This window comes from Marmota flaviventris, chromosome 1, assembly GCF_047511675.1.
Source record: "Marmota flaviventris isolate mMarFla1 chromosome 1, mMarFla1.hap1, whole genome shotgun sequence".
Lineage (NCBI taxonomy): Eukaryota > Metazoa > Chordata > Mammalia > Rodentia > Sciuridae > Marmota > Marmota flaviventris.
Genome location: NC_092498.1, coordinates 26483048 through 26507278, shown reverse-complemented (window position 1 = coordinate 26507278; position 24231 = coordinate 26483048). Strand labels below are relative to the sequence as shown.

The window sequence follows — 24231 nt, the reverse complement described above, 5'->3', positions numbered from 1 at the left end:
TGATTTTTTTTACAGTTATCAAAATGGAAAGTATTTTAGTCCCCCATACCCTGACGCATCACTAAAAGCTTAGCTTATATCTAAACTTTAAACCTGAATAGTATTTGGCAGTGGGGGAGGGGTGCATTTCAAGTCAAACAAAGGATGTATTTCCAAAGCGTCCCTTGCAAAGGTTAACCTGTAGGGACTACAGAGGGGAAAGTGCAGTGCCCCAATGATCGATCCAAGACCCCCTTCTGGTTTTGTTCTGCTTTTCCTAGTTAATAAACCACCGGGGGAGATCATTTTAAATTTAATTTGCTGAAATGGAAATTTACTAATGTCTGAAAAAAAAATTTACCCCAATTTTAGAACTTTTTATAAATTGATTTTTATATGCAAAAATAAAGTTGTTGTTTTTGTTGTTTCTTCTTATTGACACCTTCAACAGAAAAGATGAAGGATACCTGTCTACTTGATAATAAGCAGGAAGAAAATTTACAGAATACCAGAGCCCAAGGTGCTCTTTCACAGCTCACAGATCTCTTAAAGATTCCAAGGCCATTGCAGTCCTTGGAGTTAATGGGCTTTCATAGGAACGAAGGTCTCCTGACTGCTGGTCTAACCTTTTTCCCAACACCAAAGCTCTAGCGGCCCCAGCTAGAGTGAAGGTCAGAGTCCACAGAATAATCTCTGCAGTCCACAAGAGTGAGGATCCTCCTATCCGAGGGAGTTTTAAAATGTGGTTCATGAAAGGGCAATATCTGAACATTCTATTCCAAGGACACAATTCGGCCAAAAGATGAAGGAAAGGCGCAGTTTTTTAGAGGCTTGTTAGGAACTAAGAGTAGGGAGGTGGGAACTGGGGTGGATTATGCTAATAAAAGCAAAGTCTGGATCAGCAAGGTATAAAACTGGGCTTTATAATTCTAGAGCTGCTTGGAGAGGAAGATCCAGGAGACCATGGAACCCCGCGGGCGAAAGCGGATCCTCAGCTGCGCCCAGTTGGGGGAGCAAAACTGCGAAGCCGGGTTACCCTGGCTCTCTGCTTGCTCCCCCTCAATGCACGTAGTCCGCCCCAGATGCCCCCACGCACTCCCGAGCGCCCTGCGCGCTGCCAGGTTTCTCTCCGCGCTGCCTGGCTCTCCTACTCCAGTGGCATCCCCCAGCCCTCTCCGTTTTCCGCGCTCTCCGGACGCGCAGCCCCTAGCGGCGCGTCACTGCGAGGTCGGCCTCCGGCGAACCTCCCTCCCTCTTTCCTGGCTCTAAGCTATCCAGCCCGGGAGGCGGGGAAGCAGCCCGAGCGCGAACGCCACGGCAACCACCCTCAGCCGCCAGCCGGAGAAACAGTCCGTAGGCCCTGGAGCCCGGCCGGGCCCTTGGGAAGCCGGCGCCGCGCCCGGGGAGCCGCTGGGCTAGCCCCTACCCGGCGCGGAAGGCGCAGAGGTGAGCGGGCTGGGGAAAACCAGAGCGGAGGTCGCAGCGGAGTTGAGGGTCACGGTGCAGTCAGCGCCACGCGCTGCAGACATCTACCTGAATCCCGCGCCCTCTGCGGACATCCGCCCTGAGCTGGTGGGGTTCCTGATCTCCGGGCAGCTGGAGGAGGGGAGTGGGATGCGTGAAGAAGGGTCTGTTCCACCAATTCCGCTCCCTACTCCTCTTGCTCTTTCTGGAGCTCCTGGAAAGTCTTGAGGTTGGGCCCAGGAGAAGGGAGGCCAACAGAGACTTCGTCCCAGGTAGGATGTGCCAGAAAGGGAAAGGACGGGCAGGTTACTTTGCTCTCCCTGATAGTCTACCTGCCACTTTGGGTTGATGCAGCGCATTTCATTGAAGATCAAGCTACCCTGCTGTGCGAACAGGTATTTCTAGGAGTCGTTTTATTACCCAGTAATGTAATTGTGGTGTGTTTAGGCCATTTTGTGTTAGAAAGTAATTGGCTTCTTTGAGTGTCCTAAATTATCTTTGAGCCCTGTATTCAGCCTCAGCCAAAACTTGTTGAAAATTATGCCCTAAAAATCTTTCTCTTAAAATAGAGCAGAGAGATAAAGAGAATTTTTGTCCGGAGATTTCCATTTATTATCTCCCCCACCCTGTGGAGGATTGGTGTCAGTTTTCACTCCTCAGGCAGATAGTTTTTTTAGATGGAGAAACTTATTCCAGGCCATGGTTAATTATTGCTCATCATTTAGGGAGAAACAAAATTCAGACTCCTGCCCCCACCCCGCCCTCATGGCTTAGAAGAGATTCTATCTAGTCCCCTTAACAAGACTGTTTTGAACCTTTTAGTTCTCTCCAAAGCAACTCTTTATCCTCCTTTCCCCTCCTTTATTTGTTCATTTTCTTGATCTGTTTTTCTTCTTTCTCAAACGCTATATGTGTGTATATACATTGTTTTCACTCTGCATCTCTTTTTCTGTTGCTTCAAAGCCTAGAGAGAGGATATTTGAAAAAGGAAAATGCCCATCCTAAATATTTAGAAATGTAAGGGCAACTACACTGGCTGCCACTGGAATGTTGCAGTTCCTGCCTCTTAGCTAGGCAGTCTGTTGGGGGTGGGGAAATAGACAATATCAATAATGATAAATAGAGCTAATTTTGGAGGATAGCAATTTAAACATCTATCCAAATCACTTTTTAGTGTACTGGTGTCATGGAAAATGTACTTGTGGTGAATGAGCATAAAATGTGTTTTAATACTGAAAAAAAAAAAGCACAAATAAAGACATCTTTTTAAAGAAAATATTATAATTCATACACAAGAGTGACAAAGAGCTGGGTGCAGTAGTGTGCACCTGTAATCCTGTATTTGGAAGGCTAAGACAGGAGGATCACAAGTTCAAGGCCAGCCTGAGCAATTTAATAAGACCCTGTCATAAAATTTTAAAAAATTAAGAAAAGGACTGGGAATGTAGCTCAATAGTAGAGTGCCCTTGGGTTCAATCTTCAGGAAGAAAGTAGTGAGACAGAGGATGCACCAACAGTTTGAAAAGCTAGGCTGTGGAGGTGCCTTTACTCCCTGCTTAGCCCATAACCATGACATTAAAGTAACTAAGACATTGACATATCACTCCATTTGGGCCCACATGTCTTAAATCAGCCTAAAGAGAGGTCTGACTTAGAGACCTATTACATCTCTTTTGGCCCTGGAATTTTTTTTTTTTTTTTTGCCCTGGAATTTTTGATGCAATCAATAACAAAGAATATTTACTGCATGCTTAATTACTATATGCCAGACAGTATGGAGGAACTGATGGATAAGACAAACATGGTTCTGCCCTCAAATTGCTTTATTGCCTGGTGAGGGAGATAGTAAATTGTATACAAACAATCACATAAAATTATTACAAAGAAAGTTTAATAAGGGTGAAAAGGAAAAGGTGGTAAAAATCTGGGGTGAATCATTGTAGTAAAGACAGAACAGCATATGCAAGGTTCCCAAGATGGGAAAATGACTGGTCTTTTCTACTTACAGAAAAGAATGCTGTGGCTAGGCAATAGGGATTTGGGGTCATTCAGGATGAGAGGTAAGAAGAGGCTAGCCCATTCAGGACCTTTTAGATCATAGTCAGGAAGGTGGTGTGTTGAAGAAGCCATTGATTTTTAGGAGGGAGAGATATTTTATATGTGTGTTTTAAAACTCAGCTGCTACGTGGAGAATGGTTTGTTTGGAAAGGACAAAGGAGAAGATGGACTAACCCTTTAGAAAATGTTTGCAAGCTGAGCAGGGTGGCCTACACCGTTAGTCCCAGCTTCTTGTGAGACTTAGGTGGGAGGATTGCTGGAGCCCACCAGTGTAAGACCACTTCAAGCAACATAGCAAGAGCCTATCTTAGAAAAAAGAAGAAGAAAGAAAAGCGTTATGACGAATTTGGGTAAGAAATGATAGGCACCTGGACTAGAATGATGTTGTGAAGAGGAATTGAAGAAATATTTTGAAGAACAGGAGTTGGGTTGGATTTTATTCCAAGGGTTGGGGAAAGCAAGGAGTAGAGAGTGGCTGTCAGATTTCTGACCTGAGAAACTGGTGAGTAATGGTACCATCCACTGAGATAGTATTTGGGGTGAATAGAAACAGGACTGGGTGGGAGAAAAGTTTAGTTTTAATGGTGTTATGGTTGGGAGGTCACTGAGGAAGGTCATAACCGGACCCCCTTGGGAAGTAAAAAGGGATGGTCTCCAAGACAGAAAGGGTAGGCCTTTGGTAGGTGAAGCTGATAATCATGAATTTAAGGTGAGAAACTTGGTTTTATGATTTTTTCTTAGCAGTCTTCACCAATGTGGGTACAGATACTCAACATATGATGGAGAGTAAGAGTTAAGGATCTTTTCAAGGGAGTGACTTTTAATATGCACCATGAAATTTCTAGGCTGGGTTTAACTAGGAACAGGTGGATGGGGAATGAAAAAAGAAATGTGAGATACATAGATCAGAGTTATTTTGCTGTCTAGAATTATAAGTATGAATATTTAAACTGGGGTTATCAGCAGGCTAAGAGATAATGCTTGAAGATACCAGGAAGTGAATGACTGAGGTGGAGTGAAGGCAAGGATTCATTGCCTTTGATGCATAAGTCAAGGAAATAAGAGGCCCTGAGGTTGAATGGTTCATCCCCAGGAATGAGGAAATCCTGGAGAGGGACGGCAGTTGTTGGATCACAAAGACCTACTGTATATGCACTGGGGGCCATGGTCTCCAGTGATGAGGAGTAAGCTTGAGAGGGTATTATGAGAAGCCATGAGCTGCAAAGGAGCAGGGTGTTTTCACAGAGACAAAGAAGAGAAGTTCAGATGTGGAATTACAAAGAATATATTACCTCATCTTGTGGCCCTGGAGGATTACATTTCTTGATAACTTATCTAAACCAGCAGATTGCAAATGTCATCAAAATCTCTGAGGGCAATTTTGAGTTATTGTTATCCAATAATTAATGCCCTAGATGTTTCTTCACAAAACAAATTAAGTTCTATTTTTCAAAATTAACATAGCATAACAGCTGCCTGTCAGCTAAAGGAATGTCAAGGAATCCTAAACTGAAAGCTTTAGCAGGTTATGTAGCTGAGTGTAATTGAATTTTCTTATCTTGATAATCCACTCTCGAGCATTAAATGCATACAGCAAATCAAATACTCATTCAAGACTTAGGATCAAAAGAAGTTTACTGTTGGAAAGGACCACAGGAGTCAAGTACAACCTCTTTATTTTCCATTTAACAAAGGAAACAAACTCAGAGAAAGAAAATCAAGGTGATTCACAAACCTTTAACTGTTTATTTCCTAGACATCATAAAAACAAAACCTTCTGTAAATGACATTGCTTTATTATTTAATCTAGTTTACCTGTACATAACATCAAATGAAAAGATAAAGAGACTAAGATTTTTGTTAGCCAAAGTGTGACCATGGACCAGCACCATGGGCATCAGCTGGGAGTTTGTGAGAAATGAAGAACTCGGCCTCACCTCAGACCTAGACAATCTCTGTGCATTTTAGCAAGATTCCCCATAGTCACGTTTGTATTAAGCTTTGAGAAGCTGTGTTCCAGAGCAAGTCAGTCCACTTGAAAAGTCTAGTCTGCTAAGGTCAGTAGGACCTGTGATGTCTGGAGAACTAAGAAGAGGAGCCCCTTATTTTAGTCAGCTTTTTCACTGCTGTGACCAAAAGACCTTACTAAAACAATTTTAGAGAAGTTTATTTGGTGCTCACAGTTTCACGGTCTGGGTCCATAGATAGGTGGCTTCATAACTCTGTGCCCAAGGTGATACAGATTATGGCAGAAGAGTGTCGTGGAGGAAAGTGGCTCAGGACATAGCCACCAGGAAGCAGAGAATCCCCTTACCGTGGACAAAAAAATGTACCCCAAAGGCATGCCCCCAGTGACTCACCTCCTCCATCCACACCCTGCCTGCCTTCAGTTACCACCCAGTTAATCCCTATGGGGGATTAATGCACTGATTAGGTTAAGGCTCTCCTAACTCAATCTTTGCACATCTAAGCTTTCTTGCATTGTCTCTCACATGGGGTTTTGGGGAAAGCTTGTATCTAAACCATAACAACCCTCTTACAGGACAGGAAGTAGAGATACTGTCTGGATTTTGAATGTTATGAAACAACAGAAACAAAAGTATTTTGTGTGGTGGGGTGACACATTTTAAGGAATGGCATTGCCCTTCCCAGAACAGAGAAGAGAGAAGATTGCAAAATAGTGAGTGGATCTTCTGTACTGCTTCTGCTTCAGTGGGAAAGGGAACAGGACTGCTTACATATTCTTCAGCTTACTGTATTCAGGACCAATAGTTATGTTCCCACTAGTGTTCTTTTTCATTCTTACAAGCAGCAGTGTGAAAATGGTCATAAATGAGAGACAAAAAGCCACACCTGCTGTCTCCAAATAGCATATAAGTACTAAGTTGAATCCTGAATCTTTAGTAGAGTTGCTTTCAATTTCAGATGTATATGCATTATACTTGAGGATCTCTTTAAAAAGTTTGATGCCCAGGCTGAACTCCAGACTAATTAATAATAGTCAGCATGGAGGGACGAAGCCTGGGATCACTATGTTTTCAGTCTCCCAGGTCATTCCAATGTGCAGCTAAGGTTGAGATCTACTGCTTTCATAGCTCCTTTGATACCCTGTGAGGACAGGCAGTTCTAAGACTGCAGTTTATCCTTCTTCCTACAGAAGCAGTGGGCCCTTTCATATCTACCAAAGTACCAAGCCAAAGCAGAGAAGCTCAGGTCACATTTGCTAGCCAGTGGCATTTCAGAATCTTAAGGGAAGTATAATTTTTTAAAAGAGGATTTTGCCCTTGGCCACTTTTCTTAAAATATGAATAGTAACAGTTAACTGGAGATGAAAATGATTGCATCATTCTGTAAATTTACTCAAAGTCATTTATCTGTGTACCTAAAATGGAGAAATTGTATGTGTAAATTATACGTCAATAAAGTTTTGTTAAAGTTGCTGTGTATGCTTCAGTATTTATAATTTCATTATGTTGGTTAGATAGCTAGGAAGCTAATGCCTGTTTTGTGTTGTTGGAGTATCAATCCCGAACTGAATGCCTTGTAGGTAGGATTCAATAAGATGTTGGATAGATGAGTTGGTGGGGATTGATGAGTGGATGGATGGGTATCATTATGCTGTTTGGTGGTAGACTGATTGCTAATTGATGTCAATCATCAGAGACACCTACAGCCGATAGCAGTCAGTGGGTACTGGTACCATTTGTAACCAGAGACATGGTAAGGCATTGAAATGATGGAAATGAATTTGCAGAGAGGCTAGAATGCTAAACGGTTTATTTGCAAGACAATTACTGCAACACAGAAAAGACTGTATTTACTATCCAGTAATCATAGGTGTCCTTATCTCTATGTACTGTCTACAAGGAGGTTATCAGATGGGAAGTTATTTTAGCCATGCTGTGGCATGCTATGCACAGGTTCATTTAGACATACCTCATGGCTGTGGTAATTGCAGTGTTATGAAATCCCAAGTATGCACAGGGAGAACATGGTTCTACTAGAGATAGCAAGTTACACTTGTGAGTTGTAGGGATGCATACAGTATTTTTCTCTTCCCCATACATAAAAGAAAAATGGATGAGGCACTGGGGGGATGTTGTTTTAATTAATCGAAGATGATACAAAATTTTATTAGCTGAAATTATTATAGGAAATTTTTTTTTAATTTACTAAATTTAATTTTTACTGAAATTTTAAACTAAATTTCTGGACTAACTAGATATAATCAGAACTTTTTTTTTTTAATTGAGTATCTTTCTAACATGAATTGGACTTCTTTCCAGATCTTGTAGTTATAATGTAATGAACATAAAATTTTGTTTTGGTGATTTAGGACCTAGAAATGTTTTAAAATCCTACCCATATAAAGGTTTATTGAAATAACATGCCAAACCTAAGAATTAGTTTAGAAATTACTTATTATTTTGAATTTGTCTCATTAAAATTCTGGTCATTTGGGGATACAGAAAAGCTTGGGGTCAGTCGATTTTAACTATAACATTACTGTATTTTCTGAAAATTCTTTAGTTGTTCCTATAAAATATGAACACAAGACACTTAAATCTAAGACTGAAATGTTGTCATTTGCAATCGCAACAGTTTATAAACAGAACTTCAAAGAGCAAATCTATATAGTTTTCATAAAATCTCTCTCATTCACAATTTTTGGAAAATGCTTTTCAAGTCATCCAAGTTTCAGCTGAGGCAAAGGATTTAATAATCTGAGTTATTCAGGCAAACAGCAAATAATGGTTGGATGTGTTACATTAGGGTAGTTGTTCTGAAACTTTAACATGCATGGAGTCATAAGGAAGGCTTGTTAAAACACAGATTGCCAGACTCCACCCCCAGGGGCTCTGACTGAGGAGGTCAGGGTGGGCCCTGAGAATTCACATTACTACAAGTTCCCAGGTGATGCTGATTTGATTTGATGCCACTGGGAGAGCCACTGCATTAGGAAATCACATTCCTGTTTCAAGTAGAATTATAGCTTTGCCTTTGGGGTTTTCTGCAGGGGTTGAGAACTTCCAAAAAAAAAAAAAATGTAAACCTCGAAACAAAACCACTCTTTCTCGCTACAGAAACTTGTTATTGTCATAGATAAACAGTTGGGTTTTGTTTATTCAAATACCAAGAGAATTTAGGGATTATCTTAATGCAACCCAAAGGATATAGGAGTAAATCACTATCTAGTCACAGAAAATTTGGGATGTTTGCTATTCCTTCTGCAGAGTGTGCCCCTACCCTCTGTATATTATTAGGCAGGTAACTGTAGTTGCAGGGGCCTCCCTCCAGAGCGCCTGCCTGCTCCCCAGAGGTTTTTCTTTCCAGCTAAAGGAGAACTTTCACCTAGAGCTTCCTCACATCCGTGAAGAGTAGCCCTCAGACCTGGTTTTTATGGAGCATAAAATACAAAGGAGGGAAGGGAGCTACATAGGATTGCCAACTCAACTGTTATCAGGATCCCTTTATGAAAAAAGGACATTTTGACCCAGAAGAATAAAGACATACTCTCCAAGTGAAGGATAATTCTTTAAGTTGCATAATTGTATGAAAAACTTCCTACTCTCTCCTCTCCATATATATTTTTAATTGCAACCAGTGCCCTAGGACTTTAAAGATCACGTCACACACTCACACACACACACACACACACACACACACACACACAAAATTACTTGTAGCTTTACTTCTAGTTTTAAGTGCACTGTTATCAAATGGATTTATGGAAGCTCTGGGTGAATTAGAGATTAGTTCATAAATACAATTTTATTACTCCATTTACACACACAAGAAAGAATGACTTGAAGTAAAGGGAACAACAAACACCACGTGATATTAGGGTACACTCTGACCATACAGTGTAATTCTTAATTATATACTGATGAGAGGATTTTATTATACTTTTGATTACAAGTACTTTCTGTCTCTTCCAAATAAGAACATAAACTTCTTGAGTGTGAGTACCATGACTTCTCTTGCCTTTTATCTCTTATGTACAAAGCACACACTGGCCTGGATAAATTCATGTGGCTTCATAGTTGGGTAGATCCGCCTTGAGATTATAGTTGCCTCATTCCTTGTCAATGGAAATGTACAACATAAGCTTTCTTAAACAAATGTTGACCTTAGTTTTCATGGGTAACACAAATGTTAATAACTTCAGCTCAGCTGATCCAAAATACTAGCTTAGCAAATTACAAATTGATGAGTTTTTGTGCGGTATCAATATCAGATAGTTACCCAGTGCTCATGGGAGATGGATTGCCCTTGGGTCTGAGTCTGGGTCTAGGTGAGTCCAGAAGGATATTTACATACTTCCTGGTCATTTCTTTCTTCCCCTTTAGCATTATGTATTTTCACTGTATCCTAGATGATATGTGGGTTGCTATCTGGTTACACAGCAACCAATCATGTTCTGTTTTGTAATACTAATACATTCATATCATTGGTTTTGATCCAAAACATGGGAATTATTTTTTAATATATTTTTTTAGTTGTCAATGGATCTTTTATTTTATTTATATGTGGTGCTGAGGATCAAACCCAGGGCCTCACCACATGTTAAGCAAGTGCTCTACCACTGAGCCACAACTCCAGCCCAAAAACATGGGAATTATTTTGATCATATTTTATGTTTCATATCTAAAATCCCTAAGGTGTAACTGTGGATGTACTAAAACTGTCCTTGGTTAAGATTCATATTTTAGCTATTTAGTTAGTATTGTTCTTAGAAAGCATAGTTATGGATGACACTTGGAGATGCTAAACAGTTTTAAGATTCCCTATTTAGTATTCGCACTGCAGTCTCAGAATGAGTATAGGTTAGAATCCTTACTGTGTCACTACAAACTTCACTCTTAGGCAAACTGCTAAAGATCTTTGAGCCCATTTGCTCATCTTTTAAGGAAGTACTGTATATTCTACCACCATCTGAGCATTAAATAAAATAATATTATATGTGAAAACACTCTGTACGAACCATGAAATCATACACAAGCATGATATGTTTATGCCCCAGCAATAAACAATCCATCTCAGACCCACTGAAGATGTTGTTTGCCTGTGCTCTCTCAATCATGCTTTCATATTCTTAACACCATAATGAAAGAGTCTCATTTATAGGCCAATTTCTGCACCTAGCAATAGCTACACTATTAAAGGGTCTAGTTAGAACATGTCATTAGGTTCTTATGTGAATAAGGTTCAAACATGTTAGACCAGAGTCACCCCTTAATATGTATAAAATGTGTGGTGTAATGGGGGACCCATAGGTGATGTTATTAGGTCCTAGTATATTCTTTATCTCTCCACATTCTGATCTACAGAAGAGGTATGAGCTATTTTTGTAAAAAAAATAAAGAGATAACTGATATTATTTAGTTTTTGTTTGGTGTTTAGTTTGAAAAAGACCTTGATCATTGGTCATGGTGGCCCACATCTGTGATCCCAATGGCTCAGGAGGCTGAGGCAGGAGGATTACAAGTTAAGAGCAAAAGCAAGGTGCTAAGCAACTCAGTGAGACCCTGTCTCTAAATAAAATACAAAATAGGGCTGGGGATTTGGCTCAGTGGTTGAGTGACCTTGAGTTCAATACCAAAAAAAAAAAGAAGACGACTTTGATCGTCATCATCATTAGATTAAAAGATTTTGCAATTCTTGTACCTTAGGAGATGCTATCATATATATACTCAGGACCCAGATATAGGAAACTTGGCTTTCAGTGTCCAAATCTAGTAACCCTTTCACCCTTAGATAATGTAATAATTAGGGGTAGGTAAGTGGTCAAGGGTATGACACTAGCACCTATATCATAGGGTAGTTGTGTAGGTTGTTAATATATAAAGCACAAGACAGAGTTGAAACCATATTGCTATGTAAGTATTAGGTAATATTACTATTAGTATTGTTTTTCTAAAGTTTAATTTACTAATATTTGTAGTCATTGAATGTGACCCATTTCTAGGGTAAGAAGTTGAATTTTTCTAACTCCAGTAATTTCATATTTCATTTAGTGAAAACAAAACGAACAAAAAACATGTTTTTTTTTAAACATTCCACCTCTGCCTGTAAAATCCATTAAATCCTCTGAAGTGATCAACATCTGCTGCAAATGTAAAAGAGATTGTGCAATGGGGATAGAATGGAATAATATTTTTCGTTCAAACTCGACAGTGACACTGATTCATGGCAATCTGATTTGTATTGAGCGAGTTCTTACAAATATAGACATTTAATATATTACTCAAATAATAAAAAATAACTTGGCCAGGTGCAGGGGAATGTGCCTGTAACCCAAGTGACTTAAGATGCTGAGGCAGGAGGATCACAAGTTCAAGGCCAACCTGGGCAATTTAGCCAGATGCTGTCTTAAAGTAAACATTTTAAAAAGGGTTAGAAACATAGCTCAGTGGTAGAGCACAATGGGTTCAATCTCCAGTACTGAAGGAAAAAAAATTTTTTTTCAGGAAAAATAACTCCATCATAGTCTTTGTAGCCATTGAATAAAAGGGGAAGAAAAATATTTCCTAAGTACTGTGTAATTTAAGACCATAAATACATTATTAAACCTTTTTTCATAGAGAAGCTATCTTTCTCAATAGGGTAAATGATAGAATTAAACCTTTTTTTGTATTTTGATGCCTATTTTTCTTAAGATATTATTTAAATGACAGAGTTTTTTGTTTTGTTTTGTTTTTTCTTCTTTTTGGCATCAACAGTGATTGATCCCAGGGCCTCATTCACCCTAGGCAAGTGCTCTATCACTAAGCTACATTCCCAGCCTAAGGGTTTGTTTATTGACTGATTTATCTTACTCTCATTTAATGATAATCACTAGTTATGAAATGTATAGAACAATTTACAGACTGCATCCTGAATGAGTCTAGACAATTTTGGTTTAAAAGGTTGTTTGTTTGTTATGGTTTTTCTGTCTTCTCTTTTAAGTTGTTACTTGGCATCAAGGTCGTTTTCTTTGCCTCTAGCTGCATGTCTGATGTGCTGTCTGATTTGCTGAAAGCAGAGTGACTGTGCTTGTTAGACTATGTTTTTGTAAAGAAGTTCTGAGTAGATACTTCAATCTCTTTCCCCTGGTACGGTACAGTAACTTGCTGCTCCAGGAAGGGGTCTACAGATCAGCAGCACCTTTATTAGAAAAGCAGAGTCTTGTGTCTCCCCGCCTCCTGCAAACCTATTAAATCAGAATCCACATTTTAACAAGATTCCCAGGTAACTTGTATGCACATCAAAGCTTGAGAACTCCTACTTGGCAGATTAGCTGTGTGCCAGTTGATTTCCCCATTTAGAAATCCTTTTTTAGTGGCTGGGCTTGTAGCTCAGTCATAGAGCACTTGCCTAGCACATGTGAGGCACTGGGTTCGATCCTCAGCACCACATAAAAAAAATACTTAAATAAATAAAATTAAAGATGTTAGAAAATCCTTTTTTTAGCTTACAAATGGTATCTTGCTGTGTTCTAGGTTATACAGCATGCCAAAATATTTTACCACTAGAAATGCCTGACATTATTACTATGTCTAGAAGTGTTCTAAGTTTGGCATTAGGTAATTGGTGAACATTTTATTTTCTCTCCCCTAGGATATTCCTGGTGACCCTGAAAGAGTCCATATCATGGAATCAATCTCTATGATGGGAAGCCCTAAAAGCCTTAGTGAAACGTTTTTGCCTAATGGAATAAGTGGTATCAAAGATGCAAGAAAGGTCACTGTGGGTGTAATCGGAAGTGGGGATTTTGCCAAATCCCTGACCATTCGGCTTATTAGATGTGGCTATCATGTGGTCATAGGAAGTAGAAATCCTAAATTTGCATCTGAATTTTTTCCTCACGTGGTAGATGTCACCCATCATGAAGATGCTCTAACAAAAACAAATATAATATTTGTTGCTATACATAGAGAACATTACACCTCTCTATGGGACCTGAGGCATCTGCTTGTGGGTAAAATCCTGATTGATGTGAGCAATAACATGAGGATAAACCAATACCCAGAATCCAATGCTGAATATTTGGCTTCATTATTCCCGGATTCCTTGATTGTCAAAGGATTTAATGTTGTTTCAGCTTGGGCACTTCAGTTAGGACCTAAGGATGCCAGCCGTCAGGTATGTAATTTTGAACTTCATTCTTATTTATCTGGTATTTGGTGGTTAACAAATAGCAGATATTTTAAAACCAAATTCTGACATTCTCCAATGACTATTTTGAAAACTGTGTATGAGCATTTTAAGATTAATGTCCTGACCTTATAAAGGCATATTTCTATTTCCAAAAATTATGAGGAAAGCTGAAAAATATGACATTTCTGTCATAACTAGTTAATTAAAGAAAAGGCAAGTTTAGCTGATAAATAATGTGACAGTGCATTGATTCTCTCCTGGAGTCCTCCAAAACAGAAACAGTAACAAACAAGTCTTTTTCTTTCCTTCTTTCCCTCTTCCCTCCCTGTCTTCCTTCTTCTTCCCCTTCTTCCTCCATGGCAAAAGCTACTAGGTAACACAGTATTTCACCTCTGAATAAAATACTATTCAATATGATCCTTTAAATAGTATTTCAGACTAAAGGACTTTTTTTATTTTTAAATATTCATAGAATATAAAGTAGTACAGTTTAAGGGTAGATTTCAACCCGTGTAGGACAGGTAAAGACTAGATTTCTTACGTTTACTTTCAGCAAGCATCTATGGATAGATAGTTCTTTATCTAGTTCAACTTGAAAGTGAAACAGATGGCAAGTTCTGTTGGTGCCCCTGGAATGAATTTTACTTTTACTTCTAAAAGTAAACACATAAAATAGTGTACTTTGAAAAAGTTGTGCTTATGTGTTAAAATTAAATATGATAAAATGATGTTACGATTTTTGTCCATAAAGATAGCTGTTAAACATTCCTTAGAAAATAAATGCATTATATCATTATATGGTGTATATCAGAGTCATGATAATAATTCAGTTTCCTTTTTTAAGTATCTTTTTAATTACAGATGAATACAATACCTTTCTTTTATTTATTTATTCTTATGTGGTGCTGAGGATCGAACCCAGTGCCTCACTCGTGCCAGGCAACACACTACCACTAAGCCACAAACCCAGCCCTGTCATTTACTTTCTTTATTTTAAAGACTAGCAAAACAATACATATTTTCCCAGAGGCTATTTCCTTTTCTTTCTTTTTTTCTGTTCTTTTTTTTTTTTAACTTCTTTTTTCAATACTGGGGATCAAACTCAGGGACTCACTCAAACATGCTAGGCACATGTTCTACTACTGAGCTACATCCCCAACTTCTTGAAGTTATTTCTTAGTCCTTTTTGTTTTGTTGCATATCCACCAAAGTTTTGCAGTGGATAAACATAAGGCAAATTAGAGCCAGGACCTGAGAGTCAAACGTGAATTTAATCCTTCATTCATATTTGTTACCATTTAAATTTCCAATGGAAAAAAATGTGGAACAATGGTTAAATTCAAAATGAGCTACAGGAATAGTTTAATTTGTAATTTCATAGTGGGTGTGCCCCTTTTGGAGTGTTTGGTTTATACTTTTAGATTTATTATAATATTTATCACTTATGAGAAAAAAAAGTTTACTCCATTGTCACAACTAAAATGAATTAATTTAGAATGCTTTTCTTATTTCTTTGATATAAAAGGATCTCCATGTTAGAAGTTCATGAATGTTTGTGTAATGGTATAGAATTCAACTGGCTAATGTTAAGCTGAAATTCATGATCCAAAGAGCTCTACATAGCCACCATTGTGTATATAGACTCAGCATGCAAATGTTGCAGTGTGGCTTATTTCAGAGCCTTTATACAAACATCTTTGGTGATATATTTAGAAATTTGTTTTCCCCAAACATTACTGGAGATTTTATACCAATATTTTTCTAGCCCTAAGTGAGATGACTTACCCATTAGTAACAGTAGCTCACTCCTGCAATGAACTTGGTGCTCAACAAATATTTGTTGAATTTTTAACTCCATTACAGTACCAGTGAGGTACTAGGAGAGCTAAGTTCATTTGAAAGCCTAACCTCACCCCAACCTATACTATTATTACATTTCCTATAGAGATAATATCTTAGTCCTAAAAAATGTAAGTTGCTTTCCTATTTAAATTAACTATTTTTATTTGTCAGGAATAGCATCATTATTTAAAGAAGAAAACATTTTGTAGACTTACCAATGAAGTAATATACCTGAGATTATCCATGGTTTTTCAGAGATACTTGCTGAATTGTGTTCTAAACCTAAATTTTATAAATTGTACAGTATCATAACATAATTTAGAGGTTTTAATTGCAAATGCCACTATCCAAAGTTCATGCCCACATTCACTCTTGCTGAATATCTGTAAAAGGTGGTGCTTATAATTACTTACGAGGCAGAATCACTACAATCCAGAACTAAATCTTGTCCACAAAATCAAGAGCCAGCCTCACTCTGTTTCCTATAAGAGTTACAGAGCTGGGGAGGAGCAGAGATTGCCAGCAGCTCATATTCCACCTGTGCCTGAAGGGGACACTTTACTATGCTGCTGCTATTAAACTGAGGGTCCTAGAAAAGTGCACCTTTCCTTCCAGCTGCCTCCCTTGCCCTGAGGACTCCCCTCTGTGGATCCCAGGTTTCCACTAGATTTTTTATACTTTATTTTCTTGTTATCATAGGTGATAAGGACTTTGTGTATGTTTGTTTTTAATGACATTATTTAAAATCTATTGATAATAGGTTGGTAAATTAATCAGTGCTTTATCTCCTGAATTTTAATCATTTGCATTGCTCAAAGCCCTTACAAGTGATGCATCATGGATTAAGTAGAGCATGTGATGAATGCAACTTTTATAAACCAATAATAATAATGAGTTTTTTTGTTTTTCCTGCAGGTTTACATATGCAGCAACAATATTCAAGCTCGACAACAGGTTATTGAACTTGCCCGCCAGTTGAATTTCATTCCTGTTGACTTGGGATCATTATCATCAGCCAGGGAGATTGAAAATTTGCCCCTGCGACTGTTTACTCTCTGGAGGGGGCCAGTGGTGGTAGCCATAAGCTTGTCCACATTTTTCTTTCTTTATTCTTTTGTCAGAGATGTGATACATCCATATGCAAGAAACCAGCAGAGTGACTTTTACAAGATTCCTATTGAGATTGTGAATAAAACCTTGCCTATAGTTGCCATTACTTTGTTGTCTCTGGTATACCTAGCAGGTCTCCTGGCAGCTGCATATCAGCTTTACTATGGCACCAAGTATAGGAGATTTCCACCTTGGCTGGAGACCTGGTTACAGTGCAGGAAACAACTCGGATTACTAAGTTATTTCTTCACTGTTGTCCATGTTGCCTACAGCCTCTGCTTGCCGATGAGAAGGTCAGAAAGATACTTGTTTCTCAACATGGCTTATCAGCAGGTACTGAAAGTGCTTATTATTTATCTGACGCTAGTCAACTTTATCAATATAAATTGTGAAACATAAGACTTAAAATAGTGTAATATTTTATATACCTTGTCATGGAAATATTCTGCTGGTATATTTTGGGAGGGAAAGAATTGTTCTTTAAATAGTTACTTTGCATAAGAATTATGTGACTCATTCAAAATCATTTCAGGTAAAAACAACTACTATCTCCTTTACAGAATACAAGCTGGGAAGTTGAGGGTTATTTGGGGGGTTTTCCTCCCTTTTAATGTTATGATGGTAAAGACTGTTTCTAACATTGAACAATTAACAATGTTAATAACATTGTTAATGTTAAAATAACATTAATTATTTTAATGTTTTATAATCAACCATGGTCCACAAAATAATGCAACTCATGGTAAACTTGTACAATGAAATTAGAACCAGTAAATATACAAAACAAAATAGAAACTCAGATCAGGAGAAAAAAAGTAGTATGTACCTCTGCTGGCTAAGAATGTCTATGTAGCTTCTGTTTTGCCTTTGAGATTTCTGATACAGTAAAAAAGGAGACATTGTTAACAATGTCTTGTTGGTTCTTGTTGTCAAAGAGAAGAAAAATATACTAGTTCCTTTGGTGAAGCTTTTCTAGCACTTAGCTCTCCCAGAAAATCACAGGGAGACCTTCACTGGAGAAACTTGATGATGAGGTTGACTGATCTCACTAATTTCCATTCCACAAATGTAAAATGAGGGATTTCACTGAAGCTATTTGGTGTAGCATTTCTCAAAGAAAGCCAAGATCACTGCACCAAAACAAATGTGTAAAAGCATTTATATTTTATAAGAAACCAAGACATCATAGTCCGAGTATATAGCATCTACTACTTCAGCTTGTTTCAACAATAGAACCTAAAATAATTGTCTGAGTTAGTAGATGGATGTCCTTCAAGCTATCTGCTCTCTGAAAGTACCACTTCTCTTAACTGAATACTAAAGCTTTGATATCTGCTCATCCAGCTTCCTCACCTCCTTCAAATTTTTGCTCAGCTCTTAACTCAATGAGGCCTACAGTGGACACTCTTTAAGTTCCGCCACTTGCCTCCAACCCAGGCACAGTACTCACAGGCCCTCTTAACCCTGTTCTAAGTTTCTTTTTCCAGTAGCACTTACCACCCCATAACACACTTTTTGTTTTCATTGTTTGTTATATTTTCTGTTGTCTGCTTTCTCCCATCAGAATGTGAGTTCATGAGAGGGGGAAATCTTTGTCCCTTGTTGTTTTGTAATGTATGGCTGATTCCCAGAATTCTGCCTGGACACAGTATATGCTCAAAAAGTCTATTTGTGTGCCAGGCGTGGTGACTCACGCCTGTAATCCCAGCAGATGGGGCAGGGGTGATGCTGAGGCAGGAGGATCAAGAGTTCAAAGCCAGCCTCAATGAAGGCAAGGCACTAAGCAACTCAGACCCTGTCTCTAAATAAAAAAATACAAAATAGGGCTGGAAATGTGTGTGGCTCAGTGACTGAGAGCCTCTGAGATTCATGATTGAGTGCCCCTGAGTTCAATCCCAGGTACAAAAAAAAAAAAAATATATATATATATATATATATATATATATATATATATATGTGTGTGTGTGTGTGTGTGTGTGTGTGTGTGTGTATTTATTTATTTATTTATAGAATGAACTGGGAGGGGAGGTAGATCTGGGTTGTAGTCTCTCAATGTACCAGGGTACATTTATTGTATCGTAGGAATATGGAACAAGATGCTAGGAGCCTTTTTCTGGTATGATTGCTTCATGGAACTCAGGGCTAAGAATTAGCCTTTTTTTCCTTTCTTTTTTTTTTTTTTTTAATTTCAAGTCTGTTTTGTTAACTAAAACTAGACAAAGTTAAAAAGCTATTGAGTAAGAATGTGTTTTCCATGAATAGATATTTAAGTCAAAACTGCAGCTTATCTTTAAACCTCTGATTTATGTTCTAATTATATTGTTTGAGAATAAATAGATAATTCTAAAAGCAGTTTCTATGCAAATTACCACAAATTCATAGTTATGTCTGACTTGATTATACATTAATTATCAATGTAAGGGAAAGATGTTTGGAAAAATACTGTATATGCATGAGGCATTTAGATTTTGAAAATTATATTAATGAGGTGATTCAAGTGAATAAATATTTCAGCTTCATAGAGCTGTATCCTCAGGAAATCCTATTTTCCTAGGCAAGAAAGATAAGAAGAAATAGATGGACAAACACAGATATGCATGTAGGGAATGAAGATGCAAAAGTAGTTTAGAAATTCCCTGCCTGAATTCTATGTTAAACGAAGGCCAGAATGTACATAAAATACTCAAACAACTATAAACGAACTTGTAAGAGTCCCTCTGAATTAAGTCTAACTGCCAGTACTTCTTTTGTGTTCCTGGGGGAAGCAACCAGGGGGCATTTCATAGTCTTGGATCCCAGAGTCCCAGTAACAGACATGCCCTGCACACGTGGTGGCAGTTGTTTGCCACCTTTGGCTTGCACATGTGCAAGGAGGAGAAAGTGTGAGTCCTGTTTTTGTTTAACATCCCCTTCCTTTTCCCTTACACCAGGAACAATACCAAACAGTAATAGGTTTTCCAAGTGGTTTGTTAAATGGAAATAATACAACGTAAGTGTGTCCGTATATGACCTGGTTCTTAAGCCAAGAGTAAACTCAATGTTGAATCAGTTAATGTACTACCAAAAAAAAAAAAAAGGAAATTCACGTTTGTTTTCTTGTTAGGTTCATGCAAATATTGAAAACTCTTGGAATGAGGAAGAGGTTTGGAGAATTGAAATGTATATCTCCTTTGGCATAATGAGCCTTGGCTTGCTTTCCCTCCTGGCTGTCACTTCCATCCCTTCTGTAAGCAGTGCTTTAAACTGGAGGGAATTCAGTTTTATTCAGGTATGTGAAGTTTTGTTTGTTAGGGATTGGGCAGCATAGAATTTCATTGTTAAGCAAATTTGAATTTTAAATATACTTCTTATTAAAAGAGTGCTTTTGGGGTTATATTCATGCATCTAATTCATAATGCTAGAATCCAGTTAGCACCACTCTGATTTAATAAGTGAAAAACCAGTAAATCCTTGTACTAGAAGACTTTGATAGCACTGTCCCCTATGTGAAGGATAAAGGTTACTTTATTAGGAAAGAAAAAAATGAAAGTGGAAGAAAATAGATCACATTTAGTGCTAAAAGTCAATTTATTATTAACCAAATGAATGAAAAATTATATTTTGAGTCATCTTGATGTTTCTGGGGAAAAAATCTTATTAATTTGAATACAAGTATGGAGAAAGTAAGTCTAAATATTTTAAAGAAATATGTCAAATTAGGTAACCAGGTTAATGGATTATGACAAGCAAACAACCCTGTGAATCTAGTTAGTATATGTATTTAACATATCTTCATATACTAATGTATAAGAGTATTTGTAGAGGAATTTTAAAATACCATTGTGTTCTTTAAAAAACCATTCTTCTTTTCCAGTAACATCTATATAATGAATTTGCATATTTTAAAAATTTATAAGCCAAATTTAAACTCTACATATAGGATCACAAAATCTGTACTGGTTGCATACAAATGGTTTATAGCACAATATTTGGATCAGTGCTATAAAAAAAGTGCTATAAAACAAAGTAAATTTTGTTTCTCTGCCAATATATTTGAACTTTATTCTTAAAGTCATGTAAAAAAACTATATTCAAATTAAGAACATAACCTTTGTCTAAATTCATCTTTCCTTTCTGAAGAGAATGTGAAAACTTTCCCAATTTTGGTTAATCATACATGAAAAGAAATAGAAGACCCTCTGATTAAAGGCCCACCTTTTATGCTAGACAGGTGCATATTATCATAAATTTAGATGAGTAATTGCAAACATTCTGCCTGCCAGAGTTGATATTTTCCTGGTGAAGTCAGACATTACATCATTATACTGATTTAATATTACTTTTATGTAACAAACCATTTCTCAAAGTAAGCAATCTTATACATACTAATTTAGGGAACTGAAGAATGCTGATCTTTTAGAATTTAACCTATAAACTGCCTAACTACAGTACTCTTAATAATTACATTCACTATGGTCAATAAAGCTAACGTTTGAATTGGTATTTCTATTTACATATAAATATTATAAGATTTTTCATATTTTCCTACTAACTAGTATGTATATAATATGTATGTGTACTCTTTATCATTTATGTTCCATGTATTCAAGTGTGTGTGTGTGTGTGTGTGTGTAATACATACAAATATACATAGCTGGTGGGAATGTGGATAACCTTTATAAATAAGAGTTTAGCATTGTGTATCAGTATTCTTAAGGAAAAGTAAAGTGTTTTGACTAATAATGACACTAGTAGAAATCATTCTTAAGGAAATAAGCCTAAATATAGAAAATGACCTAAAGTTATATTATTTATAGTTGAAGAATGTTGGAAATGGAGTAAATGAGCAACAAAAAAGAATTATTAAATAAATTATGTACATCATTCAATCAAATAATATTAACATCCAATTTGGCACTGTGGCACATACCTGTAATCCCAGAGACTTGGGAGGCTGAGACAGGAGAATTCAAAGTTCTAGGCCAGCTTCAGTCACTTAGTGAAGCCCTAAGCAATTTAGCAAAACTCTATTTCAAAATAAAAAATTGAAAGGGCTGAGTATGTAGTTTAGTGATAAAGAACTCCTAGGTTCAAGCCTCAGTAACACCCCCCAACCCCCACTCTCCAGCCCCCCCCCCCCAAATGTCCTGTTTTCATTTTTAATTACATGAACATGTTCTTGATACAATAGACTATTAAAATAATGTATTGATTTTGGCCCTATTTATGTAAAATAAGGTGTGCATGTAAATAGTAAGCATGTAATGTATAAAATATGAAAGTGTTGAAGGTTGTTTAATTCGGAGAGGACAAAGAGTAGTTCAGTAATTTAAAAAGACAAAATAGTTTTATCAAGATATAATCATGGTATATCTGGATAGGTTAATTCATGAGTTTGAATATTTGTTATCTTATTGTTTTTTTTTCTTCTTCTTCTTCTATCCCAAGTCTACACTTGGATATGTTGCTCTGCTCATAAGTACTTTCCATGTCTTAATTTATGGATGGAAACGAGCTTTTGAAGAAGAGTACTACAGGTTTTACACACCACCAAACTTTGTTCTTGCTCTCGTTTTGCCCTCAATTGTAATTCTGGGTAAAATTGTATTATTTCTTCCATGTATAAGCAGAAAGCTAAAAAGAATTAAAAAGGGCTGGGAAAAGAGCCAATTTCTAGAAGAAGGCACTGGAGGAACAATTCCTCATCTTTCCCCAGAGAGGGTTACAGTAATGTGATGATAAATGGTGCTCACCCCGCCATATCAAGTGTTACTCACATCATTATTTTTATGACTTCCTCTGTGTTTGGTTGTACATGTGCTGTCAAATAACTATGGTTTGAAAATCTGTTAAGTGATATTTCAATTGAATTAGTAATAGAATTTTCTCCAAGTTAGCTTTCACAAATGTCCTATTTTGCCAATATGAATTTTTGTAGTCAACATATTGTTGAAATGTAGGTATGTTTTGTTTTGTTTTGCATAACTGTAACACTATTGTTGTTTTATCTATATTTCATAATCAGGCAATATATATATATATATAATTAATAATATAAATATATGTTAAAACAATATGCAAACCAGCAGAATCTGAAGCTTTAATATGATTCAATGGATATGCTTTTTTCTGAAGCTTAAGTAAGGCTTTAATTATTATCCAATTTAATAAACAAAATTGTATAATTATACATTATTAGAAAAGGACAATTATGTTAATATCTAGGTAATGGTACATGGTAACATCCATATACTTCTCTCATAAGATACGAGTTGAAGATTGTAATTAATTGTATGAAGCAATGTGTTTAATTAAACAAACACAAATTAAAAAGACAAACTTGAAATTATATTTAAAATGCACTGTAGACATGAAATACAACTGATAAAACACAACTCAAGAAAGATTTTATTTTTTATCATGTTACAGAGCAGTTTAATTTTCATCTTAATTAAATTGAACAGGGAAAGGACTCAGAACTATTTGGCCTCCAAAACTGATGTATATACACATATATATATTATGTATATACACATATAAATAATAGTATCTATCCTGGAAATTGGATATTATTCTTAGAGCAAAAGTACAGGTTTAGATATGTATGGTGATGCTCATCTATAATTCCAGTGACTTGGGAGGACAAGGCAGGAGGATTGCAAGTTCAAATTCAGCCTCAGCAACTCAGTGAGGACCTAAGCAACTTAGCAGTGACCCTGTCTAAAAATAAAAAAAGCTGGGGATGAAGCTCAGTGGTAAAGTGCCCCTGTGTTCAATGCCCAGTACCAAAAAGAAAAAAAAAAAAAAGTGTACATATTACATACAAGTAGTTATTTCTCAGATGAGCTTTGCTGTTGTACCTTAGTTATCACCACTCTCTGTGATAGGGGATATTACTGATGCTCATTCTAGGATTTTAAGTACTAGGCATGGTTGTATTACCCCACTTAATGCTTACAAACATTAAGCTCAAAAACATGTGAGAAAGACAGTTATCTTCATTTTACATAACTGAAGGATAGAAAAGTTATTTTCCCAAGGTCACACAGAGGCTCAGTAAGCATTCAAGTCCAGGCAGACATGTTCCAGAAGCCAGGCTTTAATCACAAGGCTCTACAGCCCCTGCTCCATCCCCACACATTACATTCATGATGCCAGCCTAGATACCTTCTCTCTTGTATAAAGGCAGCAGCATTCTTTAGAGTAGGTCGTGTGCATCAAAAGATGTATGAAAATCTGCCAATTGTAAATTTATTATTGCTTGCAAGTAAGTCCATAGTTATTTACCTGGCCTGGAGTGTGAGCCTGGAGACCCCCGATAGTGCATATACCCACCTCTGCAGTGAAGACTCAAGCAGAGAGAGGACCACAGCAGTGATAATGAAATTACTGAAATCTTGCAGAATTAAAAAAAAAAATCCCTGAAAAATTGGATATCTTCTTTTCTCTTCCTGAGAGGCCTCCTGCCTGTACAACCATTCATTAAGGAACAATTTATTAGCATGAAGGATATTAAGATAAGTGGTTAATTATACATCTAGAGGCATATAATCATATTATTCATAAAATTTCTCAGTGCTGACATTCCACATGTAAACTGCATTTTGTTCAAACCTTATAATATCCTACATTTTCCTCATTTTCTCTTTCTTACTAAAA

The 24231-nt window shown here is 37.1% G+C and overlaps 1 protein-coding gene across 1 annotated transcript; it reads left to right on the top strand.

The window, feature by feature from the left end:
• The first annotated feature begins 1388 nt into the window (after positions 1-1388).
• Steap2 (STEAP2 metalloreductase) lies at positions 1389-22388 on the top strand. The gene is made up of 5 exons (XM_027956117.2): positions 1389-1425; positions 13102-13626; positions 16399-16926; positions 19697-19861; positions 22021-22388. The coding sequence occupies exons 2-5, from the start codon at positions 13135-13137 to the stop codon at positions 22306-22308; spliced, it is 1473 nt and encodes a 490-aa protein (XP_027811918.1). The 5' UTR covers positions 1389-1425; positions 13102-13134; the 3' UTR covers positions 22309-22388.
• Positions 22389-24231: the final 1843 nt, after the last annotated feature.